Source organism: Sciurus carolinensis, chromosome 2, assembly GCF_902686445.1.
Source record: "Sciurus carolinensis chromosome 2, mSciCar1.2, whole genome shotgun sequence".
NCBI classification, from domain to species: domain Eukaryota; kingdom Metazoa; phylum Chordata; class Mammalia; order Rodentia; family Sciuridae; genus Sciurus; species Sciurus carolinensis.
Genome location: NC_062214.1, coordinates 103,265,891 through 103,283,982, shown reverse-complemented (window position 1 = coordinate 103,283,982; position 18,092 = coordinate 103,265,891). Strand labels below are relative to the sequence as shown.

The 18,092-nt window shown below is 34.7% G+C and overlaps 1 protein-coding gene across 8 annotated transcripts in view; it reads right to left on the bottom strand.

The window, feature by feature from the left end:
- Positions 1 to 8,738: 8,738 nt before the first annotated feature.
- Gabpb1 (GA binding protein transcription factor subunit beta 1) overlaps positions 8,739 to 18,092 on the bottom strand; it is a 60,646-nt gene continuing 51,292 nt past the window's right edge. For 6 of the 8 annotated variants that reach the window (XM_047538518.1, XM_047538517.1, XM_047538520.1 and 3 more), the window contains 2 exons: positions 17,726 to 17,841; positions 8,739 to 10,279 (listed from right to left, as the gene is read on the bottom strand). In XM_047538518.1, the coding sequence (XP_047394474.1) occupies positions 10,127 to 10,279; positions 17,726 to 17,841 (269 nt within the window). In that variant the 3' untranslated portion in view covers positions 8,739 to 10,126. Of the gene's footprint in view, positions 10,280 to 17,706; positions 17,842 to 18,092 lie in introns of all 8 variants that reach the window. The other 2 variants (XM_047538521.1, XM_047538522.1) reach the window with 1 other exon arrangement.

Here is an 18,092-nt window from a genome sequence, read left to right as displayed (position 1 = left end):
TCCATTGCTAGGAAAGTAATTATACTGTGCTACATCTACACAATGCAACTCCACAAAAAAAAAAAAAAAATAGTTCCAAGATGTATTAACCAATAAAAGCAACGTGCACAACTCTATACTATGTATCGTTTATGAAAAAAAGGAGAAAAATTAAATACTATATTCACTTTTATGTTCAAAAAGAAACACTGAGAGTGTGAAATAAGAGCAACTTCTGAATCCACCAAGTCCTGCAAACAACCACATGCCTGCACCCAGCACCTGCGTCCACTTCTTGTTGTCTCCCCCATGCCTATGCAGAAGGATGATGGGGATGTTAAAGGAGATGAGGCCAAAGTAAAGGGCAAATCAGTGATCTACAAGGTCATCTGCTAAACCTGCTCCTTTTAGGCTCTGACACTTGCAAAGAAGGGAGGGAGGGTACCCAACCAGAAAAAGGATAAAATCGGTATTGGCAAGATTGTGAATAGCCCTACAAAAAACGGAGAAACCAAACAGACCAGGCTCAGAAAGCTGAGATGCCAAGGGAAGTATGTGCATTTTTCAGAGTCATGTACTTCTGGTGTCTGTAGAGTCTAAAATACTATTTTTTAAATCCAATTTTATAAAAATGCAGACATTTATTTTTGGTTTTAAAAAAACCTATGTTGCCACACACAGAACACTCTTGTTGTTTTGGGTAAGAGGAATATGTCACTAACAAGAGTATCTTCACTTGAACTGCTGTTGGGAAAACCCTTTTGTGCTGTAGATTTGAGAGACTTCCTCTTGGCTCCCAGGAGGGACTCCCTGACATTGACACACCAGGTCTCCTTGATACAAACACCTTATGTTGTGGGAAGACTAGAGGTCATTTTTATGTCCTCCTCTGCCTTTCTGCCTTGAGTGTAGACATAACTCGCTTAAACACCAACAACTGTTGAAACTTGACCTGCTCCCATACTGTTCCCTAGTACATCAGGCCATCTGGACTTGCCAGCAACAGCACTGAGATAGCATCTCTCAAAACAGCAGAGGTTCTTTTTAGATTGTGGATCTTCAGTTGGATAATTTTGCCATTTCCATTCATTTCATGAAATTTAGGGCTGGCTGGTGAAAAGTTGCTAAACAACAAGCTAAATGTGAAATGTCAACCCGCATTCTAAACCGCCCATTTAGAGGATCAGGTGAAGATTTCACTGGGATTTAAGTGATTTTTGATTTTGGTAGTCCATCCAAGAAGGGAGTTTGAAAATTATGTTAAGAACTGTCTGCCTGTCACATATAACTAATTAGAACAACAAGAACTGTCTGCCTATGTCCTGCCTGAGGTGTTCCCTAAAAGCTCATGTGTGAGAAAATGCAACAATTTTCAGAGGTGAAATGATTGAGTTATGAGAGTCTTGACCTATCAGTGGATTAATTCACCTGAATGGATTAGCTGGGTGGTAAATGTAGGAACATAGGGTGTGGTTGGAGGAGGTAGGTCAGTGGGGACCTACCTTTGACGTTCATATTTTGTTAGGTGCACACAACTCTCTCTTCGTCCTGAGCTACTTTCTTCTTCTCTTCGTCCTGAGCTACCTTCTGCCATGATGTTCTACCTAACCTTGGGCTACAAGTTATGGAGTCAGCTATCTATGGATTAAGAGTTCTGAAACCGTAAGCTAAAATAAACTTTCCCTCCTCTAATTGTTTTTGTCAGGTCTTTTGGTCACAGTGACAAAAAAGCTGACCAAAACATGATTCCACTTCATTCTTTTTTTTTTTTTTTTTGTTATTATATATTTATTTCTTAATCAACTTTCTTGACATTTGAAAGGATCATTCTGCCTGTCCTTTTGAAAAGGGAGCAAAGAACCAGGGAGACCAAAACAGGAAGCCACCATAATTATCTTGATAAGAGGTGGCAGTGTTACTAATGGGCCAGTGTGAAGCAATCAGATCGTAGATGTCTTTGGAGAGAAAAACAAACAAGATTTGCTAACAGAATGGATTTGGGATATGAAAGAAAGAAGTGTCAAGGATGACTTCAAAGTTTGGGGCCCAGGTAACTGTAAGGAGTTTCTAACTGCCAGTAGGAAGAGGGGAGGGCTGACATGACAATAGAGCTCTACCTCACTTCCTACTCCCTCAAAATATATCAGATAATGTCAACTGTGTGCTCAGTACTATGGCCTTGCACTCCTTCATACACATTGATTTAATCTTTACAGCCTCATTGAAAGCCATCTTCTAACTCATCTTGACAAATTGAGTCTTGAGGAAATTAAAACACTTGAATAAAATTATACAATTGAGGCCAGGATTTAAGCTAAGGACTTTCTAATCCAATATCCCTGTTCATTCCAACACCCCAAGCTGCCTCTGTGTTATCTTTGACTGTGAATATGTCAGACCTGTAGGATTAGGGCGCTAACACAATTTTAATTTTTAGAGGTTCCGTTAAATGCTCTCAAACACTGTACATATAACAATCAACTTCTCGTCCATTCAAATATAATTCAAGATACACAGCCATAAAATACCAAAAGAATAAGCAAGAATTGAAAAACAAATTATGTTTAGTATATCACATCTTTTAAAAATGGTAAGAGTGAAAAATCAAATCTTTCCTTTATCAATTATCTGGAAGCATACATGTTACAAAAAGGAGATAATGTTGAACTTAAAAAGGATCAAGTTGTAAATGAAAATCCCCCCCTTTCTTTGTTGTTGTTGATGAGACAGGGGTCTTACTATGCCACCCTGGTTTCCCTTGAACTCCTGGGCTCAAGAGATCCTCCCACCTGAGCCTCTCGAACAGCTAGGACTACAGGTTGGGCCACTGCACTCAGTTTTCATTCCATTTTTAATTATGGTTGTTGGACTCACATTTCTTGGAATGCTCCCTTGGTCTGACATTTAGAGTTGCACTTGGAGGCATTCAGTAAAACAGCATTTACAGAGATAATATAAACCATTTTTTTTAAATCAGTGAAAGATCAGATATTTACAAATTATATAATCAGCAGAAGATTAGTTTAGCTTCCAGGAGAATATTTACCTTCAAGTCACTAAGAAAAATTATTCAATAAAAAAGAGGGAAAATATTCAATCTCACTAGAAATAAGGGAAGTACAAATAATATATTTTTCCTTATGCAGCAGATGGAACCCAGGGGAGCTCTATCACCAAGCTACATGCCCAATCATTTTTATTTTTTATTTTGAGGCAAGGTCTCACTCAGTTGCCTGAACTGGCTTTGAACTTGTGATCTTCCTGCCCCAGCCTACCAAGAAGCAAGAATTACAGTTGTGCACCACTGTGCCCTGGCAGAAAATGCAAGTAATTAAAACAACTGCCTCAAATGTAAATTGGCAAAAATGTTGAAGTGTGACAATATCAGGTGTGGTGAGATATGGGGAAATAAGAAAATCTTATCACTATTCATTCTTCAGACACTTGAGAAAGCAATTTGATAGTACCTAGTAAAGTTGACTCTCTTACAATGACAACTCCAATTCTAGGTGCATGCCTTGGAGAAACCTATCACATACACATAAGGAACTAACATATAAGGATGTTTGTTATAGCGCTATATATATTTTTTCCCATGCTGTGGATTTAACACAGCAGAATTCTACCACCAAACTACATCCACAGCCCTTTTTATTAAGACAGGCTCTTGCTTAGTTGTCCAGGCTGGCCTCAAACTTGGGATCCACATACTTCAACCACCTGAGTTGCTCGCATTACAGGTGTGTACCACCACATCCAGCTTATAATATTGAACAATTGGAAGTGACATTTCTATATATAGAAAAATATGATGAATTATGGTATCTTAGTCAAGTGTCTACTGATATGAATATCTAAAATACAGTTTAGCCCAGTGTATTGGTATGCACCTGTAGTCCCAGCTACTTGAAAGATTCAGGCAGGAAGATCACTTGAGCCCAGGAGTTTGTGAGCAGCATAGTAAGACCCTTTCTCAATAAACTAAAAAAAATACATATATTATGTAACTGGGAAAAACTCCAATATACAGAATGATACATTTACAGTATGATAGCCTTAATAAAGCTTAAGAGCCACACAAAATTCAACTATATATTTCAGAAACCAGTATATAGTTAAAGCATGATAAAAATGGGTGTGTAGCTCAGTAGAGTTCTTGCCTAACACGTATGAAGCCCTGAGTTCAAGTCCAGAACCAAAGAAGGAAAGTAGGTAGAATAAAATGTTGTGTGCATGCACACATAGGTAACAACAAATCCCATCATCATGTAAAATTTATAATACACCAGTAAAAAATATTGAAAGAAAGTAAAAGAATGAAGTGTTTCAGGATAGTGATTGGTACTGATTGTATTTTAAGAGACAGGGAAGGAAACAGGATCAAGAAACAGAACAAAGGGACTTCAACTACATCTGTAACATTTTGTTCCTTAAAAGAATGAAGCAAAAGAGGCAAACAAATTTATTAAATTTGGGTGATAGGCATATGGAAGTTTCTCATATTATTTTCTAGGCTCTTCTGCATGATTTGAAATTTTCATCAAAGCAAAACAAAACAAAAACTGAATACTGAATTATTTTTAAAAAGATAATAAACATACTTCACAATGTTTCAGTGTGTGATGCCAAATCTTGAGACTGGGTAGAAGTTTTTGGAAGAAGAATCATTTCTCTGGCAGACCAAGAATTTTTATTTTTTAAGAGACTATATTTAACCTGGCACAATGGCACATGCCTGTAATCCCAGCAACACAGGAGGCTGAGGCAGGAGGATCATAAATTTGAAGACAGCATTGGCAATTTAGCAAGGCCCTAAGCAATTTAGCAAGAATCTGTCTCAAAATAAAAAGGGCTTGGGATGTGGTTCAGTGGTTAAGAGCCCCTGGGTTCAATCCACAGTACCAAAAAAAGAAGACGACTACATTTTCAGGCATGGTAGTTCATGCCTGTAATCCCAGCTAGGGAGGCTAAGGCAAGAGAATCAAAAGCTCAAGACCACCCTCAGCAACTTAGCATGACCCTGTCTCAAAACATAAAAAGGCTGGGGGTGTGACTTAATAGTAAAAGCCCCCGAGGTCAATACCAAAGAAATTAAACATTTTAAAACAGACTGTACTTTCACTTAAATGTGGACTTTCTTAATACATATTTTCCTGTAGAAATCAATGTAATTTGAACTTAATTCTTGAGCACTTTTTATATTTATTTATTCATTTAGATACTGGGGATTGAACCCAAGGGTGCTTAACCACTGAGCAACCTCCCCAGCCCTTTTTTATATTTTATTTTGAGACAGGATTTCACTGAATTGCTTAGGGCCTCGCTAAGTTGCTGAAGCTGGCTTTGAACTCACAATCCTCCTGCCTCAGCCTCCTCAGCCTCTGGTAATACAGGTGTGTATCACCACACCTAAGAGAATTAGGAGAGAGATGCTAAGTTAGAATAATCATACAAAAGTGAATGAATGACTTTTTAACTGGTGCACAAAAATATGAGAATATCATTCTTGTAGAAAAATCAAGATATCCAAATAATCCATGAAATTCAAAATTATAATTCATATAATCAATCACCACTAAGAATGGAATTGTATTTATAATACTATATATTTACATTATATAGAAATATATCAAATATCAACTATGCATGAGATTATAAATATTCAAACTAAAACTAAGTATTAAGAAACATGGTGGACAGAACCTCAGAAACCAGGTCAAAATTTTTCCAGAAAGCAAATGGTAGGTTTTGGGGAGTTACTTATCTAAAAATTAGGAGCCCCTAGGCAATATGTTCAAATTATATTCAATATTTGACTATCACTAAAGAGAAACTTTTTTTAAAAAAAAAGGTATGTAAATGATCAGAAGGCTATATATCTGTACATTTGGGAAAATAATTTTAAGAAGTCAAAAATATTGGTATCTAAAGTGATTTGGGTTGGGCATGGTAGTATATGCCTATAATCCCAGCTACTTAGGATTGTGAGGCAGGATTGCAAGTTTGAGGTTAGCTGAGGCAACACTAGCAAAAGAGGTAGGGGTGTAGCTCAATGATTGAACACCCCTGGGTTCCATCTCCAGTATCTTTCTCTCTCTCTCTCTCTCACACACACACACACATACACACAATTGATTTGGAACCAGAGGCATATTTCAGTGATGATACTATGTTTTCCATTGTAGTTTACACAAAATAATCTGGGAATGAATTTGAGAACTTACGTCAAACTGAATCCATGTGCATCAGGTGTTCTCATCTAACATAGAGAAAGCAAATAGCAAACATCACTTAAAACTACAATAGACTAGTTATCTATAATGAAATCCAAGAACAGTAAATATTATTTAATGAAATAACAAATCTATTAGTCCATTCCTAAGTTGATTTGACATGATGGAGAGGTTATTTATTCAATAGAAGCCAGGTGAAACAGAAAAAATATTTTTTTTCTATTTGCTATATAAGCCTAAGTACTAATGCCTTGGGAACCCATCCATATGGATATAAAGGTTCCTAGTGTTGCTTTGTGATTTTTATCTGAAAAAAATTTCCTTCTTGCTGGATTTTCACTTCAAATCAACATTAACGTTCTTCCAGGTACTAAAAAAGCACCAAAGTAACTCATAGATTTTTATCAGGAACAACTTTGTTTTGAGTAATATAGAAAAAAAAAAAGTCATATCAGAATTAAGCACCCATAACTATTTCTATCAACACATCAATTTCCATTATGGGTAAAGAATTTCTTCAAATTTACAATTAATAACATCACAATGATCATGTTGGAGATACACATGTTGGCATCAATTTTCATTAGCAATATTTTTGATAAACACATTACAAAAAATCTTCATGACATGATTTTTTTCATTCCCTTTTCTTTTTAGTTTTGTTCTACTGCATGTCAAGAAGAAAGTTCTCCAATTCCCAACTTCCACCACCAAAAGGGTAACAGAGCAATCCAGTGGCAGAATAAAAGAAGAGTAACTATTCTACCATTTGCATCACAAAAGATACGAGAAAATAATTCCTAAGAGCCAATGAAAACAAATGGCACCACAAGTACTTTTGGGAAGTATTTAAGGTAAAGTAGTAATAAGCAACAATTAATGACAAACAGTTGAGAAGTGTGGTTCCTGCAGATGAATTTCCTCCTCAAATGAGGAATTCTGAAAGCACCATAAACTCAAACTAGCATTTATAAATTCTAGGAGTTCAGTAGCTACACAGGGAAGTGTTAAAACTGAATCAAGTAATTTTCAATCAAGACACCCAGTGAGTTCAGTGTCTAGACAGGACACTCTGGATCTACAGAAATTAATCCATGAGGCCCTAACACTACACTGAGTGGCTCTATTCTCTAACAGAATCTGAGTTCAAAAAGGCAACTGTTTGTTCATTCATAAATGGAAATAAACACCAACACAGCAACTAGATGATTGCTTACTACAAATTCATCATAGTGTTAAGAGAAATACACATGGATTTCTGAAAACATTTACTTCATATTCTTTTAATGTCAGTTCTTCTAATCCTCTGCATAGAAAATTGTTAAGAATGAGAAAGTGAAGCTTTTCTAGCCCACCTAAAAACTGAAAGAAGCTAAAAGGAAACCGGAGGAGGAGGAGGAGAAGAAAAACACATTTTAAGTTTTAATTACAAAGTCTTGCCTAAGTATTGATTTCAGTATAGTGCATCAGGAGGAAATGACCGAAAAATTACACAAATTCCAATACAAAAACTGAAAAAAGTGAACAACTCCAAAGAGATCTGAATACCTGTTAGTATCACAGACTTCCCCCTCAGCACCAAGTATTTTTACCATCTATGCCAGTGATTGTTATTGGAGATCAAAACGATGTCTTGTATAGTTAAGGGCTGGAAGTCAAGAAGGCATTAAATTGGTTTTCAAAGGCTTGTTTCCAACACTGTTTTGAGGATTTTCAGGGTCAGCCTGGTCTGGGAACAAAACTAGAGTGGCAAACACATTAGACGATCTTCATTCCAACACTGTATATGTCAGGGTATGAGAATGCTATATCAGCACCTTGCCTAAAAAAATTAAAACACTAATCAAAAAGACATTCTCCATTGACTTTTTAGGACTGCAGAAAAAGAAGTTTCATGATACTGAAAATGTACTGTCACTTTAAAAACTTAGTTTTATATAATTGAAAATACATGTCAAAGCCAGACATCGTGGACATAGAGTTGAACAACTGTGGTCCCAGTCATCTGGAGGCTGAAGTGGGAGGACTGCTAGAGCCCAGGAGTTGGAGACCAGCTTGAGCAATACAGCAAGACTTCATCTCAAAATAAAAAATAAATAAAACATAAATTCAGTGAAAAAAACTGAAAAAAGATTTTTTTCTCCTCCTTATAGAATTATTTAATTTGCCCTAGAACCTTTTTAAAGAGCTTCCCAATAGCAACTAAACCAGGCTGATAGTCCATAGATCCCTTTTCATTAACAACTATAGCAATAACTCCACCGAGAGAACTAAAATGCCCAAAGGTTACCACTGGGATTTTTAAGTCACCATGTGAAGAGTACGAAATACTTTCATATGATGGAATATGGCTCAAAAACACAGTAGAATAAAATCTCTTTTCTTTTCCTTTTTGTTTTTTTAGGTGCTGGGGGTGGAACCCAGGGCCTTACGAATGCTAAACATACTCTGCCAATGAACTACATTTCCAGGCCAGAATTTTTAATATAAAGGAAACACAGTCAAAATATAAGTCTACACTGAACATATGTGGAAAAGATATTTAATTGTAAAATAGAAAAGTAGGCCAGAGTACAGTTTTAAGGGCAATTGCTTCTTTATACAGTATAGGTAATCTAGAGGGTTATTAGGGTTAAACATTTTCATAAAGCAATAAAACATTAAAAAATAAAGCAAGAAAAAAGGGTTTGAAGTTATGTTTTACAAAAAAGAATGAACAGTCTGTCAGAGTTTAATGTCCATACACTAGAATTCAAGGATTTTGTGATGAGAGCAGGTCACAGCAGACATGGAGCTTTCACAGGGAAAAGCGTAGGTTACATTAGACGTATCTATAGCATCACTGTAGTACAAAAAGTTCTTGTTCTACATACAAAAGCAATTTTTTCCATAAGAATAATTTCCTGGGGGAAAAATAAGTCCATGAAATATTTCAGAAACCCATATACATTTGAGTTTTCAAAAAACATTATCTTAAAATCCAGTGCCTTAAAGTGCTTTCATGTGGAAATCATGATGGAAGGCACAAATACAGTTTCACGTCCCCACAATGAAATTTTCCAAAAAGCATAGATTTTGCAAAGCTTGCAAATTATTCATCTTGTAAGCTGCTCCTTCCAAGAACATTGTCATTCCAATAAAACCAACTGCTAGCTTACTTGGTTTCAATGACCTACAGAATAAAAGGTTTGTGTGTTGTTTTTTGTTTTTGTTTTTGTTTTCCTGGTAGCTTTCATCATCTTTGTGGGAAAAATATTTATGCAAGTGATGCATTTTGAAATTATAAAACATGCAGAATATGTACAAACAGAAAGTTTTAAAAAATATTTGCTTCATATACATGTAAATCTACTTGGGTATAGCTGAAATTGAACAAATATAAAAAATTGCTTTCTAAAAAATGTTTTCAGAGAATCTTAGACAACTTAAAGCTGTACAAAGATTTCCTGGAAGAAATCTTCTCTTCACATAGAAGTTTATACCTATAGGAGTAATTCCAGCATTAGTCCACCATAATTATTACACAACATTTGGTCTAATCAACAACGATCACCCTTAAAACTGTCCTGTTTCTGAGAAATTAAGGTTCATACTAAAATCAAAAAGAAGCACAATAACAGTGGCTTATTGTGTTTTTGGATCTCTTCAACAATCTTTTATCAACTCATGGAACTGTAAAAAACAACAACAAAAAAAACCAAGAACTATTTACAGAGTTCAGTTTTAAATACATCTCACAACTTCTAAAGTAAAGTTTATGTTACAAGAATTCAGAGCTCATGGCTTAAGTCCAATTATTGATCTGCAGTCTCTTCTATGTTCCTGTATTCCCATGACTGTATTCTTTTTGTATACAGTTCAAGATTGCATTCTTTCTTGACTAAAAGTAAAATCAAACTACATGTTCATTTCAACTAAACAGCTTCTTTATTAGTCTGAAGACGAGTCATAGCTTCTAATTTCTGTCTGTAAGCCTCTGCTTCCTGTTCTTTCTTAAGAAGCTGCTGCCGATATTTTTGGGCTTCTCGATTTGCTTCATCCAGCTGTTTCTGAAGAGCTTCTCTTTCCTAAATTAAAAACAAAGTTTTTTTTCAATTATTGCTCAAATACATTATTAACACATTCAAGCATGCTTCCTTCACATAAAAATCTGCAGTAGCCGTAAGTAGATACCTATTGATACTTCTACATCTTACCTTTTCAACCAATTCACTAATTAAGCCGTAATTTTGTGCTCCATATTATGAGATGAAAAATTGCTTTGTAATCTCAATGAAATTATTTCTGAATTAAAACTAAGACTAACAGAATAAATCCAATTTGGTATTTGTACTTTCATATGTAGTGTAAAAAGAAGAGTTTTCAAAGAGCCAGGTGTGTTTGCAGTGCTGCACACCTGTAATTCCAGTCACTCAGGAGGCTAAGGATCCTGAGGTAAGAGGATCACAAATTCAAGTTCAAAGTCAGACTGACTAACACAATGAGAATTTATCTCAAACTAAAAACAAAACAAAACAAAAACCAGAGTTTTAAGATAAAAATATACAACTATATCTCTTTATATCTCTATTTGTGATGTTTTCATCTAAAGGTAAGAGAGTAGAGATCTCTATCATTATAGAGGTATTAAATTCCTCAATAAATTTAGAGCTGAAACACAAACCCAATCCAACGAAAATGGTTTGTTTTTTCTCCTCCTCACTCTTCTCCTATTTAATAGTTATTTCAGAGAAAACATTTCACAGATTCCTTTCCCGTACCTCTTGTAAGCACATAAACAAAAAAGGTAACCTGCATAGGCCTCGACTCTAGGAAAGTTTCCATTATCTTAGGAATGAAGCAAGCTGGACAGGTGTGGTGGTGCACACCTGTAATCCCAGTGACTCTGGAGACTGAGGCAGGAGGATCACAAGTTGGAGGCTAGCCTCAGTAATTTAGCAAGAAGATCCTGTCTTGAAATAAAAAGGGCTGAGGATGTAGCTTAGTGATAAAGCACCTCTGGGTTCAAACCTCAATACCAAACAAAAGAATAAATCAACCCCATCACAAGAACACAGGACCTCTTAATGAGGTGAGGGCCACAGGTAGAATTATAAATCAAGAAAGTTTGGGCTCACTTTGGGCAAGATATTAGGCCAGAGGGAACTGAAGGTGAGGTGAGGAGTGGGCAGCCTGCTAAGAAAGGGCAGTATGAAGGTCTGTTCCTATGTATCCGCTGCTTCCTTGACACTTGCCCACTACAGACACCGAGAGATTCCTTCCTCTTTGTTCTTCACATGGTCCACGTGAAGGATCATATGCAATCCACCTGCCTTCCTGTGATCCTGCCCCCTTTCCCACATTGAGAATGAAGTTACATCCAACATTTATTCTTTCCATGGATCCACTAGAAATGGGAGTGACTGATTATATAAGTGGTCTCCAAATCTTCTAATTATACCAAATGAAAGAGTGACCCTTACCTCCAACCAAGCCCTACCCTGATGCTTCCCCACACCCTAGTCACCCCTCTTCTTACCCCATTTCCAACCTTAACTCCAACAAAGATGACAGCATAGGAACAAGCCAGACACCCAAAAGAAGAGCCTCAGGTAAGTAATCAAAACTAGTAACCCAGTGCATTATGCAGGATTTTTGAGAACATCAATGGGTTGGGGTAGAGGGTGAAAGGGAAGGGCTTGGGTACTGCTTCCCCAGGAGTTAGATACCAATTCTCTGCAGGAACACCCTCAGTCATGCAAAAGTGTTTTAGAAATTTACATGTGTTCAAAGCACAGAAAGCATGGCGTCTCCACTGCACGTCAGAGGACCTCATGTGCCATACATAAGTTTCTCTTAAAAAAAAAAAAAAAAAAAAAAAGAAAGTTTACATGTGTTAAGCAAAAGGTCCTTTTGTAGTCAAAGTTTTGAATATGGATAAAAAAATCTGCCCCAATTTAGTAGGAAATATTATGTCACATTAAACCTAAAGTATCTTCTATTGTTGTCTATTTATTAATATTTAGAATCAGCAAGGGATTCACTATTAATGCAGAAGATGCAAGCAAAGTGAGTGAGGTTATAGTCCAAAAATGACAATGGTTTAATCCTATTATTATAAGAAGTAGAATACATATGAATATTCACATTCATATTTGTATCTGCATGTACATGCATATATACATTTTGTATGTTTTCATGCTAGGGATCAACTTCAGGGCCTCACACATGCTAGGCAAATGCTCTGTTACTAACCCCATCCCCAAGAAGTAGAATACATTTTAATATAAATGAAATGAAAGATCCCTTCCTTCTACCAAGCCAAACAAGAGACTCCTTTTACACTGCTTTTTTTTTTTTACTAAATGTGCAAAACATGAAAGACAATGATCGTATTAGCCCTACTCTTTGAATGATTAACAGTATAAATTTTTATGGTGTTTTCACTTTTTATTTAGTTCTTAAGAAAAGAATTGTTTTTCCATCTCACTTTTCAAAGCAAATAATAATTTTTGAAAAGTGGAAAACACCACTTCCTATTTTACAAAAAGAGCTTTGCTTCCCTACTTATTTGTCAAATGTTTACTGATCATATATCACATATAAGACAGCTCCTTAATGCAAATAGCAATTTGGTTGTTTGAAACATTAACAGTGTAATACTGACATTTGAAATTTATATTTAAATAGAAATGCCAAATCTATGACTTTAATCCTTTGCAATAAAATTACAATAAAAATGATTCTGACATTTTTAAAGTAAATATAAGTTAATCTACAAATATGCAATACTAAAGTTTTTTTCTAGGGACTTGGGTTACAGCTCAGTGATACAATGCTTTGCATGTGGCAGGCCCTAGATTCAATCCCCAGCACAAAACAAAACCAAAAGAAAAAAAGCATTTTTCTGTCAACAGCCCAACTTTGAAGAATTCCAAGAAAAATAAATCCTGATAATAATCAACATTCGGTGGCAATAAGGAAGATATTTATCTAAGTCATGACTTCAAACCCAAGCAATAAATTACATTAAGTAATGGAATGACAGGACAAGAAAAAAATTGAATGCCAGATGCACACCTGTAATCCCAGCAACTCAGGAGGCTGAGGCAGGAGCATTCCAGTTTGAGACCAGCCTCAGCAACTTAGCAAGGTCCTAAGCAACTTAGTGAGACCCCATCTCAAAGGAAAAAATAAAAAGGGCTGGGGATGTAGCCCCATGGTTAAGTGCCCCTGGGTTCAATCCCTGGGGAAGGAAGGATGTGAGGGAGGGAGGGAAAGAAAGGGGGAGGGAGAGAGAGAGAGAAGAAAAGAAAAAAAGATCTGAGAGCTTGGCTTATTTTCAAACAGAATTCTTTAATTCTGCTTTAGTTAATGGCAATGATCTCTAACATTTTTATCATTTTTAATATATAATTTTCTAATGTTTCAATTTATATATTGCTGCTATAAACCAAAAAATCATTATAGTGGTTTATGTTCTATCATATTCCAATATGAATTTTAGAAGGATAATAATAGCAATTAATATTTAAGCATTTACTATATGCTCACCATTGCAAGAGTCTTTCATACATATCAATATTTAATCTTTACAATAATCTTACATTGTAGGTCCTTTTATTTTCCCCTTTTTACTGATAGGAAAACCAAGCCTTGAAATGTTAAATAATTTGACCAAGCTCATACAATCAAAAAATTATAATCAGTAACTTTACATCATGTACAACCACAAGAATGGGAAGTTATACTCCTGTATGTATATGCCAAAACACATTCTACTGTCATGTATATCTAAAAAGAACAAATAAAAACAAATTATAAAATAACTGGATGTGGGGGAGCAAACCTGCAATCTCAGCAACTCAGTAGGCTGAATGAAGCAGGAGGATCGCAAGTTCAAGGCCAGCCTCAAAAAATTAGTGAGACCCTCAGCAACTCAGTGAGACCCTGTCTCAAAATAAAAAATAAAAAGGACTGAGGATATAGCTCAGGGGTAGAGCACCCACAGGGTTTAATCCCCAGTAAAAATATGAATATATATGCATATCTACATGTGTATATATATAAATTTAAAATTAAATAAGATCCAAACTTAAATTTGATTCCAGACCCTTATTCCTAAATACCAGAAATTATTTTTTTTTTTTTTAAGAAAAACTAGACCAGGTATGTGGGCTGTTTGCTTGTATATAAACATCAATATTCTAGCTGTCTTGGTTCGACTACAACAAATATGATTTTGCTTTTAATTAATTAACAAACTTTTCTTTAAATACATCCACATCCACTCATTTCCAAATTGTCCATGGCTGCTTTCTCACTACAATAGCAAAACTGAACAGCTGTAACAGAGACTGGCTCATAAAGTCAAAAAATTTCAATCTGGTCCTTTAAAAAAAAACTTGGTCTTCTTTGGTCCCAGAGAAAAAAACTTATCAAGAAGAAATATAACTACCGATAATTTTAAATTTTGACAGATCAAGAAAGATACCCATTTATAAAAGATAAACAGATTGGAAAAAATTACAATAAAACATCATAAAAAGTTTACAGAGATCAATTTTTAAAAAAGCACTAAAGATCCCAATCCATCCCTGGTTAAAAGACACAAATATTTCATTAAAAACAGGATTGGGGACATAGTTCAGTGGTAGAGTGCTAGCGTGCAAGAAGCCCTGGATTAGATTCCTAACACCATTAAAAAAAAAAAAAAGTCTAGTAGAATAAAACAAATGCCAACCTCAAAAATAAACAAATAAAATTCATTATTAAACATATTTTTCTCTAACCCTGTGACAAAGAACAAGCAAAGGTGTTTCCTGAATTCACGTAACGATGTAAGTAATAAGAGAAAAGCTTTTACTCCTAGTGCACTAATTACATTTACTCCCTCCCACATGTACAAAATTCATTTCAAATCAGAACAGGCTATTGTTGCTTACAATGGAAGAAATCTGTTAATAGTATACTTCCTTCAAAAATATCTTCAATAAATTAATAATACTGAGAGGTAGTAACAGTTACAAACATTATTGAAATTCTGTGTCTTATATCTTCCCCTCCAAAATAAAAACCCATTTCATTCCTTATATTTTTACAAAGCAGATGTAAAAGTCACAAAATTTACAATGAATTTTCTACAATTTGAACTAATTTTCCCAGAGATAACTGGAGAAACCTTTTCACTGTTAGATGGAAAACTTGTAAACATAAAATTCTTGGCACCTTTGTTACAGTCACTCTGGTAATTATGGACACAAGAAATAAAACCCACACATTAGTTTCTATATAATGAGTTAATCTTTTAATTCCCTTAGAGTTTTAAAATCTCATGATTAACAATTTTAGACCACATAAATCAAAATGTTGCCCTGTGCATAGCAAGGTGTTAAGTCAGTCTCTACCCCCTAAATGCCAGTAGTATGCCACTGGCCATAATGAAAAACGTCTCCAGACACCCCAAATGTCCCCTGGAGTCAAAACTGCTCCAGTTGAGAATCACTGCTCTATAGAAACTCTGGATTAGAGGCCAAGTTTTTACTTAAGAAAGCAGGTAGAAGTCTGCCCCATATATTACTATAGGTCATCATGACTTCACGTATTACAGAAAAATGATTACCTGGTTTGATGTAAACACTGGAGGCCATCTCTTCATTCTTTAACTCTAGCCCACCTCTACCATTTATACTCACTCTATGTGTCAAGGTTTCTGTGTAATAGCCCTTAAGTGTCATATAGCCTTGGCTTGAATATTTCCAGTGAAGGAAAATAAGATTTCCATTACTAGAAAGTTCTATTAAAAGCAAAATATAACAAAAAACACTGTTCTTTATTCAAGCCACCACTCTATCACCCTAAGTTCTATCTCCTTGGTTCTAGTTAATTAATATACCTCAATTCCTACTTTCCTATGATTAGTAATCATCCTCCCTAATCTCTGAAAAATTAGAGGAATCAGGATGAACTTTTGAGGGAAACAAGCAATGTTCGCTGGTTAGTAAATAAAGGTTCAGGCTGCACATTCACTGTTTAAAAATATAATTTGTGGAATTGAATAAGCTTCATCTAATAAAAATTCAAGTAATTTAAAAATGCTTTATTTAACAAAGTTCATAGCAAATATTTTTACCCTAAATGCAGGAAAAAGGTGATCTGACAAATCAGAGAAGTATTAAATAATAAATATGCTGATATGTTCAATGGAATAAATTGTTAGTTTGTGAATAAGAAATTCAATGTTCTGCATAGCACTTTGAATTCTGAAGAAATAAAACCACCTACAGTCAACAATTAAAGTTATAATTTTACCATAGCAATCAAATTCTTTTTAACTCATTAATATACTATTTGTAATTAAGGTCAAAGATGTACAGCCTGATATTAAATGAAGATGAGGCCAGGAGTAGTGGCACACACCTGTAACCCCAGCTACTTAGGCAGTATTGTAAGTTTAGTAACTTAGACCCCATCTAAAAATAAAAAGTAAAAGGAACTGGAAATGTAGAGCACCCCTGGGTTCAATTCCTAGTTCTAAAAAAAATAACAATAATAAAAGATAAATATGGGAGGGGTATAAAAAATCTCCTTTTTATGATATTAAGAACCTTTAAAAAGAATTACTAAATAGTCCTCAAATTTAGTATACACATATAGATACTACCAATATATGTATAATGAATATGTTGACTTTAAAAATTCTCATAAAAACCCTAAAATGGAGATATTATTATTTTAAATTCTAATTTGGGAGAAAATAAAACAGACCAAGACCAATGACTTGCCTAAAAGTTGATGGATCAAGAGATAGTATTCAAACCCAGTTTATCTGATTTCAAGTTCAATGTTATTTACACTACAGTTTCTCTCTCAAAGTTACTCAAGAATAAGATTGTTTTTATTTGTAAGTTGTAAGTTCAAAGGACATAATTTTATTTATAGTCACTCAAAGAAAAATCCCGAGGTAGCTGTGGTTTGGTTTACACCTACGAACGAGTTTGAGAGAGGGGAAAAAAAGAAATTGAATTCTATCAACAATTTAAATTAATTTCCCTAAAGGTCTTAATGGTGAAATAAAGTTACTTATTGCTTTTAAAAACAACCCACGCAACAAACATCACCTTTTTTAAGAGAACCCCCTAGCCCAATTAAGTATTCGCATTTCGTTTGAAAGAAAAAAATTTTAGTCAGTATATAGTGATATTTTCCTTAATGACTTGTGAGAATGGTATAAGGTTAACAGAAAATAAAGATGAAATGCAAGAACCAAGACATCCCAATGTTACCAGGATGACAGACTTTGTTACAAACAAATGCTTTACTCACTCATTCATTCATTATTTATTATTGAGGGCTTGCTATATGTATAAGGCAAAAAAATTAAACAAATGGTAATATTGCGTGCTTTCATTCTATATCTAAACAACATGGTCAATAATAAATCTAAAGACAAAATAATAATAATAATAAAGAAAAATAAACTGAATTTATTTTGGATGATTGCCGCAAAACACACCGGGTAAAAGACTCCTTACTTCTATTTCTGCAGATTCCACCCGGTTTTCAATTATTTCGATACATTGTCTCTTAGCTGGTGGTTCTTCACTTATAACAGTTTCTTCAGCAATGTCTGTTGCTGGTACTGTTAATACTAAAATGAAAAGATGTACATATTACTTCATTCTCTCAGATAGGTTTAGAAGAAATAAAACTAGTCTTGACACTTGATGTTACTCACCTAAGTATATCCCAAAACAATAATTTCAACACACTGATTTGCTTTTATGAAGATGTCTATACTTGTCTTTTCCACTTTCTTGGTTTTTTTTATTTACATCTACTTATTAAATTATCTACTTAAAGTTTTTATAGATAATATATTAAAAATCTCAAAAATCAAAC